The following is a 14,842-nucleotide window of genomic DNA, read 5'->3' as shown; positions in this document are numbered from 1 at the left end:
AAATACACATGCAGACTGATACTATTGCAGCAGTGGATTTCACCTCTAGAAAACTGAGGTTTAGATAGTACAACGGATCAGTAATAACAATCATTAATTGTGCTGTCACTAATAATAATCAGTAGTCATATACACTAGTATGACCTGGCACTTCGAAAAACACATACCTGTGTTTTTCTATCACACCAAAAATATAAGAAAGTGAAGATTTCTAAACCTACTGCTTAAAAAAAATAATAAAAAAACCACAATATTTAAGCCAAATCCATCTATCCATTTATCAAAAAACTCTTTTCAAAGAACCTATAAAGGATTTTTGTTAGCACCTGAGGAGCTCTTGTTCAGCGTCAGAAGAAAGCACAAAAGGGATGACATTGCCTAAGACTGTGCAGTACCTCTAGGAGAAATAAAGGGACATCCAAGGATAAACATGAACTTTCCTAAGAAAGAAGGACAAAAAGCTATAGAAACCCAGACGCTTCAACTCTTGGCTTAGTAGAGACGACCAAGGATGCTCCTATGGCTGCAACATCAAACTACGGGAGCACAGGCTGCAGGCAGGGCCATTTTAACCTTAATCCCCCATCAGTATTCCACTGAACAAACAGAACGGCATCCAAGATGCACCTCCTGATTCCGAATGCTGTCCGTAGCAAGGCTCCTACAATCACGTCTCTGACCATTTTTTCACTACCTGGCACGTCTAGTCGAGGTACAGTCGCTTGACAACGTCTGTATCAGGAGTTCTGTCAGGGTGATAAGCTCTGCTGTGCTACAAATACGCATCTGATGCACTTGGCAAAAAAGTTTTACAGTTTTAAAAATAAGCTTAGTTTTCGCTTTTTCAAGAGACTACTGAGAATGTAATGTTGACGTCGATGCCCGTGCCCTCTTCCACACGGAGACGCGCGCTCCAGCCGACCACTCGCTAGCACGCGGATGTGGGCGCAGCGGTCCGCCCGCGGGGAAAGCCCGGGCACGTCGCCGCCGTTACCCACGCACCGCACCGGCGATCTCAGCGCCCCTCGCCCGCCGCTGCCGGCACCGCAGCCGGACGGGCGCCCGCTGAGCCCCCCCCGGCCCGCGGGGCCGCTCCGTGCCGGCGGCGGGGCTGGGGGGCGGCGCGGGCCCTGCCGGCCGAGACGGGGGGCTCGGAGCCGGGAGGCGCCGCTCTCGGCTCCGCAGAAAGTCCGGGGCGAAACGCGGCGGGCGCTCGACGAGGCGACCGCGGCCATACCCGAGGCCTCACGGCTCCAGAGCCCCTCCGCCCCCACCCCGGGCACCCGCCGGCCGCCGCCGCTTTCCCCTCGGCACGTCCGCCCGGCCGGGGGAAGCCGCCCCGCCCGCCGCCGCCCTGCCCCGCTCCTCACCTCGCCGCCGGCAAACGCCGGGGCCGAGGCTGCTCCCGCCCGCGCCCCGCAACTTCCCTGCGACGCCCGCAGGCACGGACCGCGCCCGGCCCGCCCTCCGCGCCGCCAGGCGGCCGAGGAGGCGGGAGGGAGACGGCCGGCCGGGCCCAGGGGCCGCTCCCGCTCCCGCCGGCCCGGCTTCAACTCACCCGCAGAGGCTCCGCGTCCCGCTCCCGCCGCCGCCGAGCCCGGCCCCCCGCTCCGGCCCCCGGCGGGGCGGACGGCGGCGCCTGTTGCTCCATCGCGCTCCGGCTCCTCCTCCGCCTCCTTTGGGGGCCGCCGCCGCCGCCCCCCGCCGGGCCGATCCCGCCCCAGCCACCCGGCCCGCGGCGCCACGTTCCGGGCCCCGACTCTGAGGGGAACCGCACTGGCCCCGGCCCCGGCCCCGGCCCCGCCCCCGGGGCTGGGCTCCGGCCGGACCCCGGACGCCCCCCGCCCGACGGCGCCAGGGGCCGCTCCGGCGCGTCCCCGGGCCGGACGTCCTGCGCCAGCCCCCGGCGGGAGCGCGGCTCGTCCCGGCCGAGGCCTCCCGCCCGGGGCGGGACACGCGGCTGCGGCCCGCTCCCGCTCGAGGCAGCCCGGGCCGCGACTCCGCCGGAGGCCCCGCGGAACGCGGCGCGAGCCCGGCCTCTACACGGGCCACGCAGGCCGAAGAAAAAAGGTAAGCGGGCAGGCAGCCCCGTCCGCTCACCCTGTGAGCAACTCCAAGCCCCCCGTTCACAGAGAACGTACGCTCAACGTCGTTTTACAGCCACGAAGGTGGAGGACCATCTCGTAAAGGCGGCGGCAGCCTTAGCAACAAGGCTTTGTTTGGTGGCGTTCCACATCATACCTCTAAATGTCAAGTACGGAGACTGGTCACTGGTATCGCTCTTACCAGGCACGGCTAGGTACAGCCGTTGCCTTGTCATATTTATAGCGCCAGTATCTAAACCAAAGCCTTCCAAACGCTGTAGACTCATCCCTGTTGAAGTGAACAGGTAATGAGTTTACACTGAAGATGCTGCAAATACTACCTGTACAAAGACCCTGGAATGCCCTGCTCAGAAGGGCTGGGTGGGAATACTTCTTGACTAAGTGAAAACTGGATGCCACCCCTAGCGTAGTGGAATTCAGTAACACCTTCCACACTTGCAATTTCATGAAAAACGTAAGTCTGAAACTTCAGAAAGCTTTCTGCAGTAAAATGATGTCACATCGCCATAGGCTCAAAGGTTTGACTTCAAATGAGCAAGATGAAAATTAAGATTTCTTTGGAAAGCAGGTCTTAGGACCCAGGGAAAGGATCCAAGCAAAACAATTAAAAATAATAAAAATAATCTAACTAGGGGAATGGAATATATGGAGGAATCAATTTTAGAAATTTCAAATTTCTAGCTGACTACCAATTACAGTTAACTCGCTGCGTAGAGTAGCTAGTGGATTATCTTCTGGTCCGTAATGATGCAGGTCTTCTTAAACTCACTGGTAACCAAGTCCCAAAGGTATTGGCTTTTACAGTATACCAGACCTAGACCAAACACATTGAGTCCTTTGTGACCATTTTACCTAGCAAATGGCAACTATTCCCTTTTACTAGCAACAGGAAGTACCACAACACTTTCAGAATGTGCAATCAGTCATACATGTGCAGAAAGTTAATTCACTAGGAGACAGTTGAAAAAACAAGAGAAGTGCATGTCTCTGTGCATCTGGATTGGATCTGATTGAATTTTCACCTAGATGCCCATGGATGTTCCTCCGTCTGGCTCATTAAGAAAAATAGAAGTGCACAAGAACTGCCATCTTACCATTAAAAATGACCAATAACAAATATCTCAAAAACATGAAATCTCTGCAATAGGCACAAAAGGGAAAACTCGCCTCATGAAAAATCTTAATTCATACTTGATAGTGGTTTATTTTGAAATGCATTAGACTTTATTCTTTCCTAATCCATGTACATTAAATGCCTGTAATCATAAAATGCATGTTTTAGGACAAAGTTATTAAATTGTTCCCGCATGAAATTAATGAGGGATTATTGAATTATATGATGAAATTATATGATTAAATTATTGAATTATATGATGAAATTAATATGATGAATAGTATAATGAAATTAATATCCTCTATCAATAGGCACACAGTCCGAAACCTTTTTCACTTAACAGAAGAAAATTAAAAATTTTCTCTCTGTCCAATTCATTGTTCTTCTCTTGCCGGAACTTATGAAATAATGTAAGGAAGATGGATATCATGTGTCCTCTTATTCAGTCCATCTTAAGGTAAATAAACATAATATACATTTTTCAAGACACTGGGTAGCAAGTACATGCAGATGATAACCTTTGCTTTGAAAGCCTAACAGCCACTTCATAGAATTGTTGAATCTGTCAGCCCGGTATTTAGCTTTATCTAACGTCCAGAGACCCTCAAGCTCCATCAGTAGTTTTACATCAAATCTGAGTAAGATACGACAAAATGAATCCCTAATGGTTTTCAGGACAGATACATGAAAAAAAATGTTATAGCATGTATAATCATAGTAAGGAATACAATTATTCTGCTTACAGTCCTTCTCATAGTGAATTTCTTATTTCCTGAGTTTTCTTATTTCCTGAGTTTTCTCAGTTTCCTGAGAAGTTTGTGGGCAGCATTTTGTGTCAGGTAATACTATGGCTAAGGCAAAAACTCAGACTTATTATTCCTGTTTCATCTGTGAGGACTAAGCATTACCTTCACGCCTAAGCTAGATATTTGAACAGAAGAATATAAGACTATATGTAGTAATGAAACTAGCCTAAATTTTTTCCTTACTTTGTTCAAGAAACATACAAGTTTTTCTGACACTTGCTTTGAATCAGACAGCTAGATGAACTGGAGATGACTGTTTGTGTAAATTCTCATGCATACACAGTAATCACTTCGGTCTTACAAAGTTACTTTTATTTATTAATTGCATTTTCAATAGTTATTCAATCAATAAGATTTCTTAAAAATAAAAATTCTGCTTTCCATAAAATAAAGCAATAGTTAACAAGTCACTTTTTTCACCTCATTTTCTGAAATGATGTAGAAGCAACAGCACGCTTAGATGAGATAGAATCATCTTCATTTTCATGCAGACGCTTTCTCGTTGTGGCTGACTAAAAGAAAGATGCAGCAGGATGGCTACATTAATCAGGTAAGACAGAACCCGATTGTTGTATCTGCTACATAATTACAGATGTTGGATAAAATCGCCCTCCTGTAGCCAAAACAGCAGCAAGACTAAATGTTTCTCTACAATGATCTAATAGTGACCTTTCTCACATAAGACACTGACCTTATTCTATTTCCTGCCTCGACTGCCCCCAAGTTTACCTTTGACTACTATTTAAAATAATGCTAATTAGTGTCTTGTAACAAATGTTACAATACCATTTCTAAGCTTTCATTAACATGAGAGTTTTTCTTTGAATATTAAATGTTCATAACTTGAATCCATCAAAATGTACATGTTCATGTGTTTAATTTTAAATATGCGAATAATCCTTTAAAGCTTAAGAGACTGTTCTTTCAATTCAAAGTGTCTTGCCAAAGCACAAAAGTCAGTTGCTTCTATTCAGAAAGCAGGAGAGACAATTAGCAGACCAGCTACATAAAGTCAAAACGCACACTTCTGTAGTAAGTTCTCCATTTTTTCTGTTTTTCTTATTACGGATTACTTTCAAATCTAGTTTCTCTATGCATCAAGTATTAATCTTTAACTGATCTGTTGTACATACCATTTCTGATATTTGCGGTGGATTCATAGTGGCACTTGTCTGAGCAAGTAGCTGTTGAAATGTATTCTTCATATTCTCATCCTGTGGAAAAGAAAAAGCAGTAAACCTAAGTAATATATGGAATATTTAAGGTGGATCAGCAATTAAGGGATGAATGAATAAGTAATGAAAACAAGGGAGTAACTTTTTTCCTCATCATTTAAAAATAATCATCATCATCATATAGTGCTAGGAGAAAGGATCTGTAATGATAGTCCCAGATTACTACAAAAACACCGCAACAGTGTTGTGTCAATTCCTCCAGTATTCTAAGGTTTCAGACACCAGTGTGAGCAAAAGCAAGTGATGACTATCCTAAATTGAACACAAATGTGATATAGAATCAAGCAACACTAATTTTGCAGCAATTACATTATGTATGATCAGGACACTGGTCCTTTGAAACATCAGCTTTATTACCCAAGGAAAACTTGGAATGTGCAATTTCAAAAAAAGATGTTCTACCCGAGAGGAATTCTCAAGAATAAACACTCTCAAGGACCTTCAATAGTTACCGTCAAACTTTGATCCAACCTCCCCTCCTCCCTCCCACTTCCCCAAAATAAACATCATCCTAATTTGCCCCAGAGTAGCATTTTGAACAGGTGGTTTACATACAGTGCTGGTAAGAAAAAAAATAGTTCTGTAGTTCTACAAAGAAGTAGTTTCCCCTAGTAACTACTTAGCTAATACTAGCCAAGCTAAAACTGAACATACAATGTCATTTCAATGAAGTGTAACAACACAGAAAGAACAGAATGTACAGGCTAGGAGTTTGTGCAGGTAATCTACTGGTCAGCCTTATCAAAAGAGGCCTTTATCAGGACTTGAGACCTTGCTTTCCCCGAAACCAAGCTCCTTGCTCTTGAAAAACAAGAATTTTGCTTGTAGTCTTACATGCTGTTCTCATGACAACTTCCCTTTCTAACATAGTATTTTCATTTCCACTAGCTTAGCATCATCAGTATTTTGGATTTGGGTAGTTTTTAACCACATCTCCACCTCCACCCCTCCAAAAAAAAGTTGTATACACTAAGAGAAGAACCAGCTAAAATACCCATAATAAAACAACAACTTTCAAACAAAATGTTACATTAGAAGCACTCCACTGTTACCTCTACCCTAAGTCCATATAGCATATTAAATGTTGCAAATGGGAAATTTCACTTTTAAAAATCAAAATTATTATTGTCAACTGTTATATTATTCATAGAGCATACATATTGCTACACTGTTCCCTATTGTGACAAGTTCACTAGACAATACAGTTTATTCTCTATTTACCAGAAGTGGTAAACCAGCAGCTGCTGTTTGGGGAGGGCAAGTGGGAGATGCACTTGGAGTGAAGTAGACTCAGGGATGTCATTAGTCTCACTTGTGCATGAACAGGTCTGACTGCAGAAGCATTAAGGGGAAGAAAGGGCAGCACAGGGTAAGGAAGGCTAGCACAAATCATTTGTTAAAAAAAGTTAGTTTAGCAGAAAGTCAGATGTATTTCAAGAGGAAAAGGCAGCACATAGATTCATTCTGGTTCAGCAGCCAGTGACCAGAGGTGTTCTTAGTCTGTGTTGGGCAACCTCAGGGAAACAGGAAATCGGTGCAAAAAAAGACATTTATTTGACATTGCATACTCCCTGTTCTAAAAATAAAGTCTCATTCTCTGGTTTCAGCAATTTCTCCAGCAGGAATTTTATTAGAATGGTTACTATTGATTACCTGCAAACCCTAAATCAGACTTCCAAAGCTGAAATCAGGTCTTGAAACCTTTCCTGGGACTAAATGAAGTAGCTGCTCATAGTCATTTAATACAGATCATTTCCTTTGGCTGAGCTTTTGAACAGTGACTGTAGGTTCACCAGCTGAACAACTGATCTAGAACCAAAAACAGACATTTATTCTAAATGACTGACTAAAGATAAAAGGTGTTATAACTTTGTCCCATTATGACAGCAAGGACTGGGGAACTCAAAGAGAAGTGAATGGGATGTTCACTGGTAGAGGCACAATTAGAAATAAGGAACCATCTAGCTTTTAAGGGTTTCAAAAATTTTAACCATTTTTTGGGTGGAAGGCAAGGGGAGGTGAATTCTTATTCTAGTCTACGGACTATTGCAATGTCCCCTTTTTTGGTTCAATTACATTCTTAAGCACTACAGAAAGGTTTTGATGTGATCATCCAATTTGTTCTACATAGAATTTGGACTTTATTTTCAGTGTCACATTTTGACTGTGGCTACCTCTGAGTTGACAGGCAAGGTATTTTTTTCACTTACACAACAAACACCTGAGCTTTTCTTCAGCAAACAACCAAAATAATCTTGAACCTTTCACAAGATCCCAGTAAAGTTTTCAGAGGCAGACACAGCAACTAATTGCTTGTATGCCTTTGAAAGATGTTTTATTAAGAAGTACCTGCTTGGTTGACGTGGACTTCCATGAAGTTATAGTTGGAACCTCAGATGACTCATGTAAATACAGGTAAGATATATCCACTGAATAGTACTCAGGTTTAAGTGGCTCACTAAGTTTTACAGTTTCAGGTTTAAATGAAGAATGGAGTAAACAGCACAGGTATTAAAACACTAATTTGAAAACAGTACTGGTTTAAATAGAGCTGTAGAAATGATGTTTTGTTTTAATAACATGCATACTTATAATGTCTGAAAAATTCTCTAGCGGACCCCCGAATCACTAGAGGAGGCTAACATGCATTAGCTGCGCACAAAGCATGAATCTTGTGGATTTTTTTCATACTTCATAAGACAATACTTACAGACAACTCAAGAGGGAGTGGGGAGCCAGTAGCTCCTTCTTACTACTCGCGGTAACAAGATGTAAGCAGCTTTTTTGGTGGTAGTATTCAAGGTGTGTGATATCTAGAACTGAACATATTGGATGTTGGCCTTCCAAGCAGGCAGTGTACGTTACCTATAAATAACTGATATTCTTAGTAACAGCTCATGAAGGGAAACAGCTTAAAGAATGGCATCTGCATGCTGGATGACAATTGGATTTGCGGGTATGATGTCTTATAAAATTTTTTGTCCTGTCTTCAAAAATCAAACATAGCGGTAAGAGCTGCCCCTAAAGGGAATATATAGTCAAGATGCTAACAATTTTATATACTGAAATATCTCAGTCTTAACTTGTCTAAATCACTATCATATTTCCCCTTTCCCATTATGCATATCGGTGATTCTTAAAATAAGCATAGCATTGTTTATCAATAACTTACCCTGCTCAGTCATAATCAAAATGTAAGAACCTACAGTCAGTTAACCCACTGTAGAAGTTACACACAAAATTACAGTAGTAAAATCCAAGAATGACAAGAACTATTTCCTGATGCCCAGCAGTATAATTAGGACAAGTTAATGACTTTCAAACAATTGTCAAACAATTGCATTTTCTGTCTCAGTAAACTGCCAGCTGTTGATTTCTGAGCAATATTCCCTTGCTTCTACCCTGTTTCTTTTGCTCTTTACCTAAGCATCTGTAACTAGCCACTGTTCCCAATGGAGGAATATGAATGGCATTATGCACAGAATAAGCAAGCAGAACGTGTTGGCTCAGTTATAGACTAGGTGACTTTCTTCAGCCTCCTTAAACAAAAACATCCAGGAAAGCTCATAGGCCCAGTGGTCCCCTCCGAGGTGCCAAAATTAGCAAGAAACTAAAGACCACCTTTCACAAACTTAACTAGACTACAACAGGAGGCAGAGCAAGCATCACCTCCTACTCAGAGAGTTCCCAAATCAGTGACACTCATTCATGATCATCATAGTATGAACAGAGTCCTGGACACCTGCCAGAAAAACTCTGCAACGTTCTGCACTGCCTGCCCACAAAAACAAGATGAGGTTGGACTGTTAAAATGTTCAAACGACGAGATCCTTCCTATCAGAACCACTCTCAGACTTGGTCTCTAAAAAAGCCATATCTTGATTCTCATACGTTAAAGAGAAATGTCTCAGAACAGATGTAGAAGCTGCCAGTTATATTAAAAGAAAGTGTTCAGCAGAATACTCCATGTTTTTTTTTGCAGTCAGCTCTGCAGGGAATAAAAGTCTGAAAGCACAGCCTAGCTACACGTGCAGACTAGGCTTCATTTTAAAATGAAAAATTGCAAAGATACGGGATTTTCCATTAAATTCAGAGCAGGCCATGGAGGAAAACGAAGGGTGTTGAAGCAGGATCAGACTATGGAGAGGATTAGTTTAGTACCAGTATCCTTCAACAAAAAGAGAAGCCTGTCAACCTCTGCTGCTAAGCTGGCACCACAACCTCCAGCAAAAGCTATCTGGCCGATGGGAAAGAATTACTGGCAGAAAAGTGGACATTAAATAGCACAACAGACTTGCAACTTGCTGGATGTCATGGCACGCAAGGAATACTTGTACTTATTACTTGTGCTCAGCCGTTAATCTAAGTGTTGACCCTGACAGATGTTAACAAGCTCCAGCTATTCCAAGGTGTTCCTGAGCACAGACCATGAGGAGCTCGTTGTTAGTATTTACCATTAGGACCACTGAGATCTGATTCTCTGAACATCAAAATCTGTTTCCTTTTTTTCCCTAGAAAGGAAACACAACTGTTTTGATGGTAAGGCCAGAGATGACAAGACTGCAGGAGTCCTGACACGCTTCTTAGCTAAAGATGATAGGCTGGAACAGGACCTAGTCTACCTTGATGGAAGAGCTGAGTACTTTACAATGCCCATAAGACAGGATCCAGAGTCAAGCACCCATGGGATAGCAAATACATAAACAATGAAACGCCTTCTTCTAGCTGGACAGGTGGACAAATTCTATGTAGAATCTGAGTCTGTCTCCCTTACCTGAATACACGTTACTATCAACTATGAAATATTACAGATTTAGTCTGGAAGAATCATATTACTCAGCATTGTTCTAAGCTGCTTTGAACTATCTTTTACTATATGGTGATGTAATAAAGATCATGAGACCATAAACCTTTTCTCTACAACTTCTTGAGGCTGCTGCCAAGGGTCCTAGCACAGGTAGTGATAACACATTCTAGCAAGGGTTGGGCTACATTAGGAGGTAAACATACTGCTCAAAAATGCCCTCAGCCTGTGCAGAGACGACATACAAACTCACAGGAGCTACATTGCTGTTAGTTAAGCTACAAAGATGATGCAGTATTCAAATAATAAAGAGAAAAGAAAGCAGACATAAAACTAAGTATAGTGTGTTCACTTTGGAGAAGAGAGTAATTCCTTTTTCTCCCTGGCTGAAGTGTATGGAAAGATAAAAACTTATATATGGGGAACTTGTCACAAAGTGGAGGGCAAAGGAGAAGTCAAATTAAAAGGGAAATTAAGTTTAAGGTGGGAAAAGGCACTGAACACCATCAAGCAAGGCTACAAGACTAGGAATAGCAGCAACAACAGTTGAAAAGGAACACAGAACTATAAGAATTGAGAAAGCATACCATTGCTGTAAAAGCAGCAATAAGAGGGGGTTAAGAGCTAACAAAGGCTTTGCCAGGGACAGTGGCCAAGAAAACAAGCACAGTGAAAGACTGAAGGGGAGCTAGCTGCCACTGCAAGAAGAAAGAAAAAAAAGAGAACAGGAAAAGAGAAAATCTTTGTGGTGCAGAGAGAGCATTTGTTGGGAGAGCAAAGAAGCAAATTTTCTCTGTACACTGCAAGAAAGTCTTACAGCACGACATACAGCAAGGTACTGCATGATCACCTTGCTTACAGCTGATAGACATTGCAGCAGTCTGTTTAAGATGCTCACTCTGGTTTGAAGTTGTTCAACTGGCAATTTGTGGCTATGGTATCTGGGCTAATGTCATTCTACAAGCTGGGATCTGATGGCTCCTCTTCCTACATGTCATTCACAATGCCAGTGAAACAAACAATTCACAGACAAACAGCCTTTTCTTTCCCTCTTCTCTGTCTGAAAGTAGGCAGCAGGATCCCTCTGGTCGTAACACAGCCTGCAGAAACAGTATAGTCAGCTGGCCCGCAGGCAGCAGTGCCTGCCCATAAGAAGCACAAAGTGACAGTTGCTCCTCTGCTGGCTACTGTCAGGGACAGCCTACAGACAGGTGGACTGAAGCTCTAACTTAAGGTAACAGTTGTTATTCCCAAGAAGCTACACAACTGAAGCTCTTACTGCCCATCACTGTATCCCTGTTATTTTTTGTATTTTGTATAGGTATTTGCCTAAGACACAGGATCAGGTATGCATAGATCTCTGGTGACCAGGGTAGTCACAGTTTGCCTGCTTCCTTACAGAAGCAAATTACACAGTATTAACAAAACCTCATAAAATTCAGGCTATTGAACTGTCTTTGAATTTACATCAAGGAGTTATCCCTGGAACAAGCCAGCCTTGCTGTACTTTGGTTAAGAATCTATTCCTACCTGAAGCCAAGGATGGTCTAAGGCTTCCTCTATTGTAGCACGTTTGCTCGGATCCACTACTAACAGCTTCTTCACAAGATCCAGAGCTAAGATGAAGAAAAAAAAAAGTTGGTTGATATATGATCAGTAAATTCGTTACCTGAAAATAAGTTAAACAATATGCATGCTCCAAAACTACGTGCAGCAGCATGTTTAATAACACTTGACAGTTGTGCCCAAAAGACTGGCTAAGCAGATCATTTTTCTTCTTTCCATGGCCAGAGAGCGCTGAAGACTAACCATTTTTCCTTTACATGCACACGATTCAACACACATACCAAATTGCCAAAATTACTCGTACATTTACTGAACATGTCCAACATTTATGTTCTGTGCATGCACAGGTAGTTCAGCATTTTCCTAAATATGGACATGCAAAAATAGCTTAATTTAGTTTCCTGTTACCAGAGAAATAGCAACAGTTTATGGTGTCTTGGAAAGCAGATCATCCATCTGAGATGAGAAAGAAGAGACAAGATGTATGCACGTATGCTCAACTTGATCATATAAACTTTACTGTCTTCTGAAACTGCTTAATAGACACTGTGAAAAATAGAGTACTTAAGTCGTATTTAATGACTCCTAATCTTCCATAAAGGAATTTTGGCAAGATTAATTTTTCGTTGTATCTGATTATTCTGTTATATGCATAATTGGGACTATGTATGACCATAACATAATTTCCATTCCCATATACGTCTGTCATATTATTGAATAAGCTTCAGGTAATTTAGGAAGGGGTTATATTTGGCAAGTTTATTAGAAAGAGAATGATCATACCAGTTATGAGAAACTCTTCTGCATATACAAAGTAGTACCTAAGGCAAATAGTGCAATTATTTTGTGCATATAAAATGTCCTGAAGAAAAACATGCAGACAGTAACTATCATTTTAGTTTACTGTGCAAAAAAAATAAAAAAATTTGGCAGACTACTTAGTTTAGAGTGGACCAAATAGTTGACTCCACAATTTTGACTGATATTTCATGGTGCTAGTCTTTGCACTCCAGGCTTAAAATTCCTCTTAGTATTTCTCTCTTGGAATTCTAATTCATACATATCCCTTAAATTCCTATTATTTTTGGTTCAACACTTGAAGAATCTTTGAGGCAAAGATCTGTTGACCGGCTTCATAAAGTTAGAAGAAAAAGTGAAAAAAATGAAAAACAGACCTACATGCTCAAAACTTCTGTATTTTTGGAGTTAATAATGCTAAATATTACTACAAAAGGTACTGGTGGGTAGCATCTCTTCAAGGAAAATGTAATTGTTTGTTGTAATGGTCCAACTTTGAAAAAAATGTATTAAGAGCCTACTTAAGAAATGTAAACACATCAACATGCAACATATCACAGAGGTGAAAAGAAGTTAAAAGAAAACAAAAAATATGGCAAAAGAGCTAGATATTCTGCTACGTATTGTAATGGAGTCATACCCATGCCTGATACATGTTTCCATTCTTTTGAAATGAATGTGTATTCTCCACGAGTGATTTGATCTTTCAGAGATAGTTGAGTATTTTGCTCATTAAATGGTGGATATCCACACAAGCTATATAAAAAAAAAAGAAAAGAAATTAAATAACAGTTTTTGTCACAGTGAATGCAAAACTAGTCACACATTTTAAAGCATCCGCTATCACAGTGTCTTTTACATGTATACATTTTTAAACACACTTTCACTTTCTACTGAATATACTGAAGTTGCAAAGTCTTGAGCCATGTATGTCACTGACTGCCCAATGAAGGTAGCATCTCTGCAATATCTTACCATACAAAAAGAATAACTCCTAAACTCCAGCAGTCCACAGCTCGGCTGTATCCAGCAGTCCCAAGTGAATTTAGAACCTCAGGAGCAAGATACGTGGGAGTACCACATAACGTTTTCATAAGAGAAGTTTCTCCAAGAATCTTGGATTGTCCAAAATCTGTAATCTTGTATTTAAAAATAGTAACACCACATTACATATTAGGATTGATTGTACTAGAACATATCATATTGTCAGTATACAGCAGGAGGTAACATTATAGAAAGTCATGAAAAGGGTAGATGAAACAAACGGCTTTATAGAATCATCTAGGGTGGAAAAGACCTTCAAGATCACCTAGTCTATCAGCTTGACCTACTAAGTCCCATCACTAAGCCATACCCCAATCTCATTGGATTGTTCTTGATCCATACAAAAAAAATGGCAAAGCCAATTCTCTTCCATTATTTTGACATCCATTTATTATCCAGTGGTGTAACTTCACTGACTACAGGAAAAGCTCACTAGAAAATACAGGCAAACTGTAACTGTGTTTTCTAACACTGCAGTTGTCGGTTCTTAGTCACTTGCAGCAGCTCTTGTTTTCTCAGGCATTAAGTTTCCTCTTTTCAAAGCACAGTTCCAGTACGACTACAAACAAAATTTACCCCAAACATTACTAAAAAGTCAGTTAACAACAACTGAGAAGATGAGTAGGGAGAAATATAGAAGAAGATCAGACTTCACCCTAGCAAAAAGCATTCTCAAATGTGGATGTTAATGGGCAACCTGAGAACGCAAGTATTCTCACTTATTAGAAGACACTACTTGAGGACTAAGCATTTCAACAAGCAAATCTGCTCAATGCTTTATCTGAAAAAATATATTTCCTTCACAAAACAGCCTGGATATTTGTGGAAATGCTGTCTGAAATTCATATTTATTATTTTTAACAATGTAGCCACATTTAAAGTTGTACTCAATTAAGTGCTGTACAAGGTATTAAGCATAAAATTTCCCAGTTGTTCTTAGATGTATAGGTTGAACTATCCACAAGAGTAAAATTAAGCATATGAAAAGCATGAAAGTTTTAGGTTACTTCACAGCTTGTATGAGTAATTATAGTTTTTTTGAGTTATGTTATGAGAAAGAGTACTTCCATTCTTCTCCTTGAGCAACTATAAATTTAAGTTCCCGTACCTTTATCAGACATGTCTCTTCAGAAGATGAAAGTAACACATTCTCTGGCTTTAGATCTCGGTGTATAATTCCATTGTCATGAAGATACTAGATATATGTTGACAAACATGTATGAAGAAAAACAGACTATTATCTTTTTTAAAATCTAAGCTTTCCAATTTTTCAAATAGCAATGGTGGGATAAGTGAAATTATTGCACAAGAGACATGTACGCATTTAAACCTACACAACTCATGACGTTTTTTAGAGCCAAAAAAAGCAA

The 14,842-nt window shown here is 41.2% G+C and overlaps 2 protein-coding genes and 1 long non-coding RNA gene across 21 annotated transcripts in view; 1 reads left to right on the top strand and 2 right to left on the bottom strand.

Moving 5' to 3' along the window:
- The window catches only part of TTC28 (tetratricopeptide repeat domain 28), a 171,047-nt gene extending 169,263 nt beyond the window's left edge, over window positions 1-1,784 (bottom strand). For 2 of the 4 annotated variants that reach the window (XR_014573781.1, XM_083804594.1), the window contains exon 1: window positions 1,559-1,784. Coding sequence is in view for 1 of the 4 variants with exons in the window: in XM_083804594.1 (XP_083660720.1) it covers window positions 1,559-1,651 (93 nt within the window). In the remaining 3 variants the exon portion in view is untranslated. Of the gene's footprint in view, window positions 1-1,370; window positions 1,470-1,558 lie in introns of those variants that run through there. The other 2 variants (XM_083804595.1, XM_083804597.1) reach the window with 2 other exon arrangements.
- Window positions 1,785-1,840: 56 nt separating this feature from the next.
- Window positions 1,841-10,169, top strand: LOC310883772. Its single transcript, XR_014573856.1, has 4 exons — window positions 1,841-2,070; window positions 3,531-3,676; window positions 4,468-4,575; window positions 9,776-10,169. It is a non-coding gene; the product is annotated as an uncharacterized lncRNA (long non-coding RNA).
- Window positions 4,316-14,842, bottom strand: part of CHEK2 (checkpoint kinase 2) — a 22,497-nt gene continuing 11,970 nt past the window's right edge. For 12 of the 16 annotated variants that reach the window (XR_014573782.1, XR_014573783.1, XR_014573784.1 and 9 more), the window contains 8 exons: window positions 14,581-14,667; window positions 13,404-13,567; window positions 13,069-13,184; window positions 11,595-11,680; window positions 7,971-8,125; window positions 6,914-7,069; window positions 5,159-5,239; window positions 4,316-4,537 (listed from right to left, as the gene is read on the bottom strand). Coding sequence is in view for 1 of the 16 variants with exons in the window: in XM_083804608.1 (XP_083660734.1) it covers window positions 4,442-4,537; window positions 5,159-5,239; window positions 11,595-11,680; window positions 13,069-13,184; window positions 13,404-13,567; window positions 14,581-14,667 (630 nt within the window). In the remaining 15 variants the exon portion in view is untranslated. The remainder of the gene's footprint in view (window positions 4,538-5,158; window positions 5,240-6,913; window positions 7,070-7,970; window positions 8,126-11,594; window positions 11,681-13,068; window positions 13,185-13,403; window positions 13,568-14,580; window positions 14,668-14,842) is intronic. The other 4 variants (XR_014573787.1, XR_014573796.1, XR_014573795.1 and 1 more) reach the window with 3 other exon arrangements.

This window comes from Anser anser, assembly GCF_964211835.1.
Source record: "Anser anser genome assembly, chromosome: 18".
Classification (NCBI taxonomy): domain Eukaryota; kingdom Metazoa; phylum Chordata; class Aves; order Anseriformes; family Anatidae; genus Anser; species Anser anser.
This window is presented reverse-complemented; position numbering and strand designations above follow the sequence as displayed.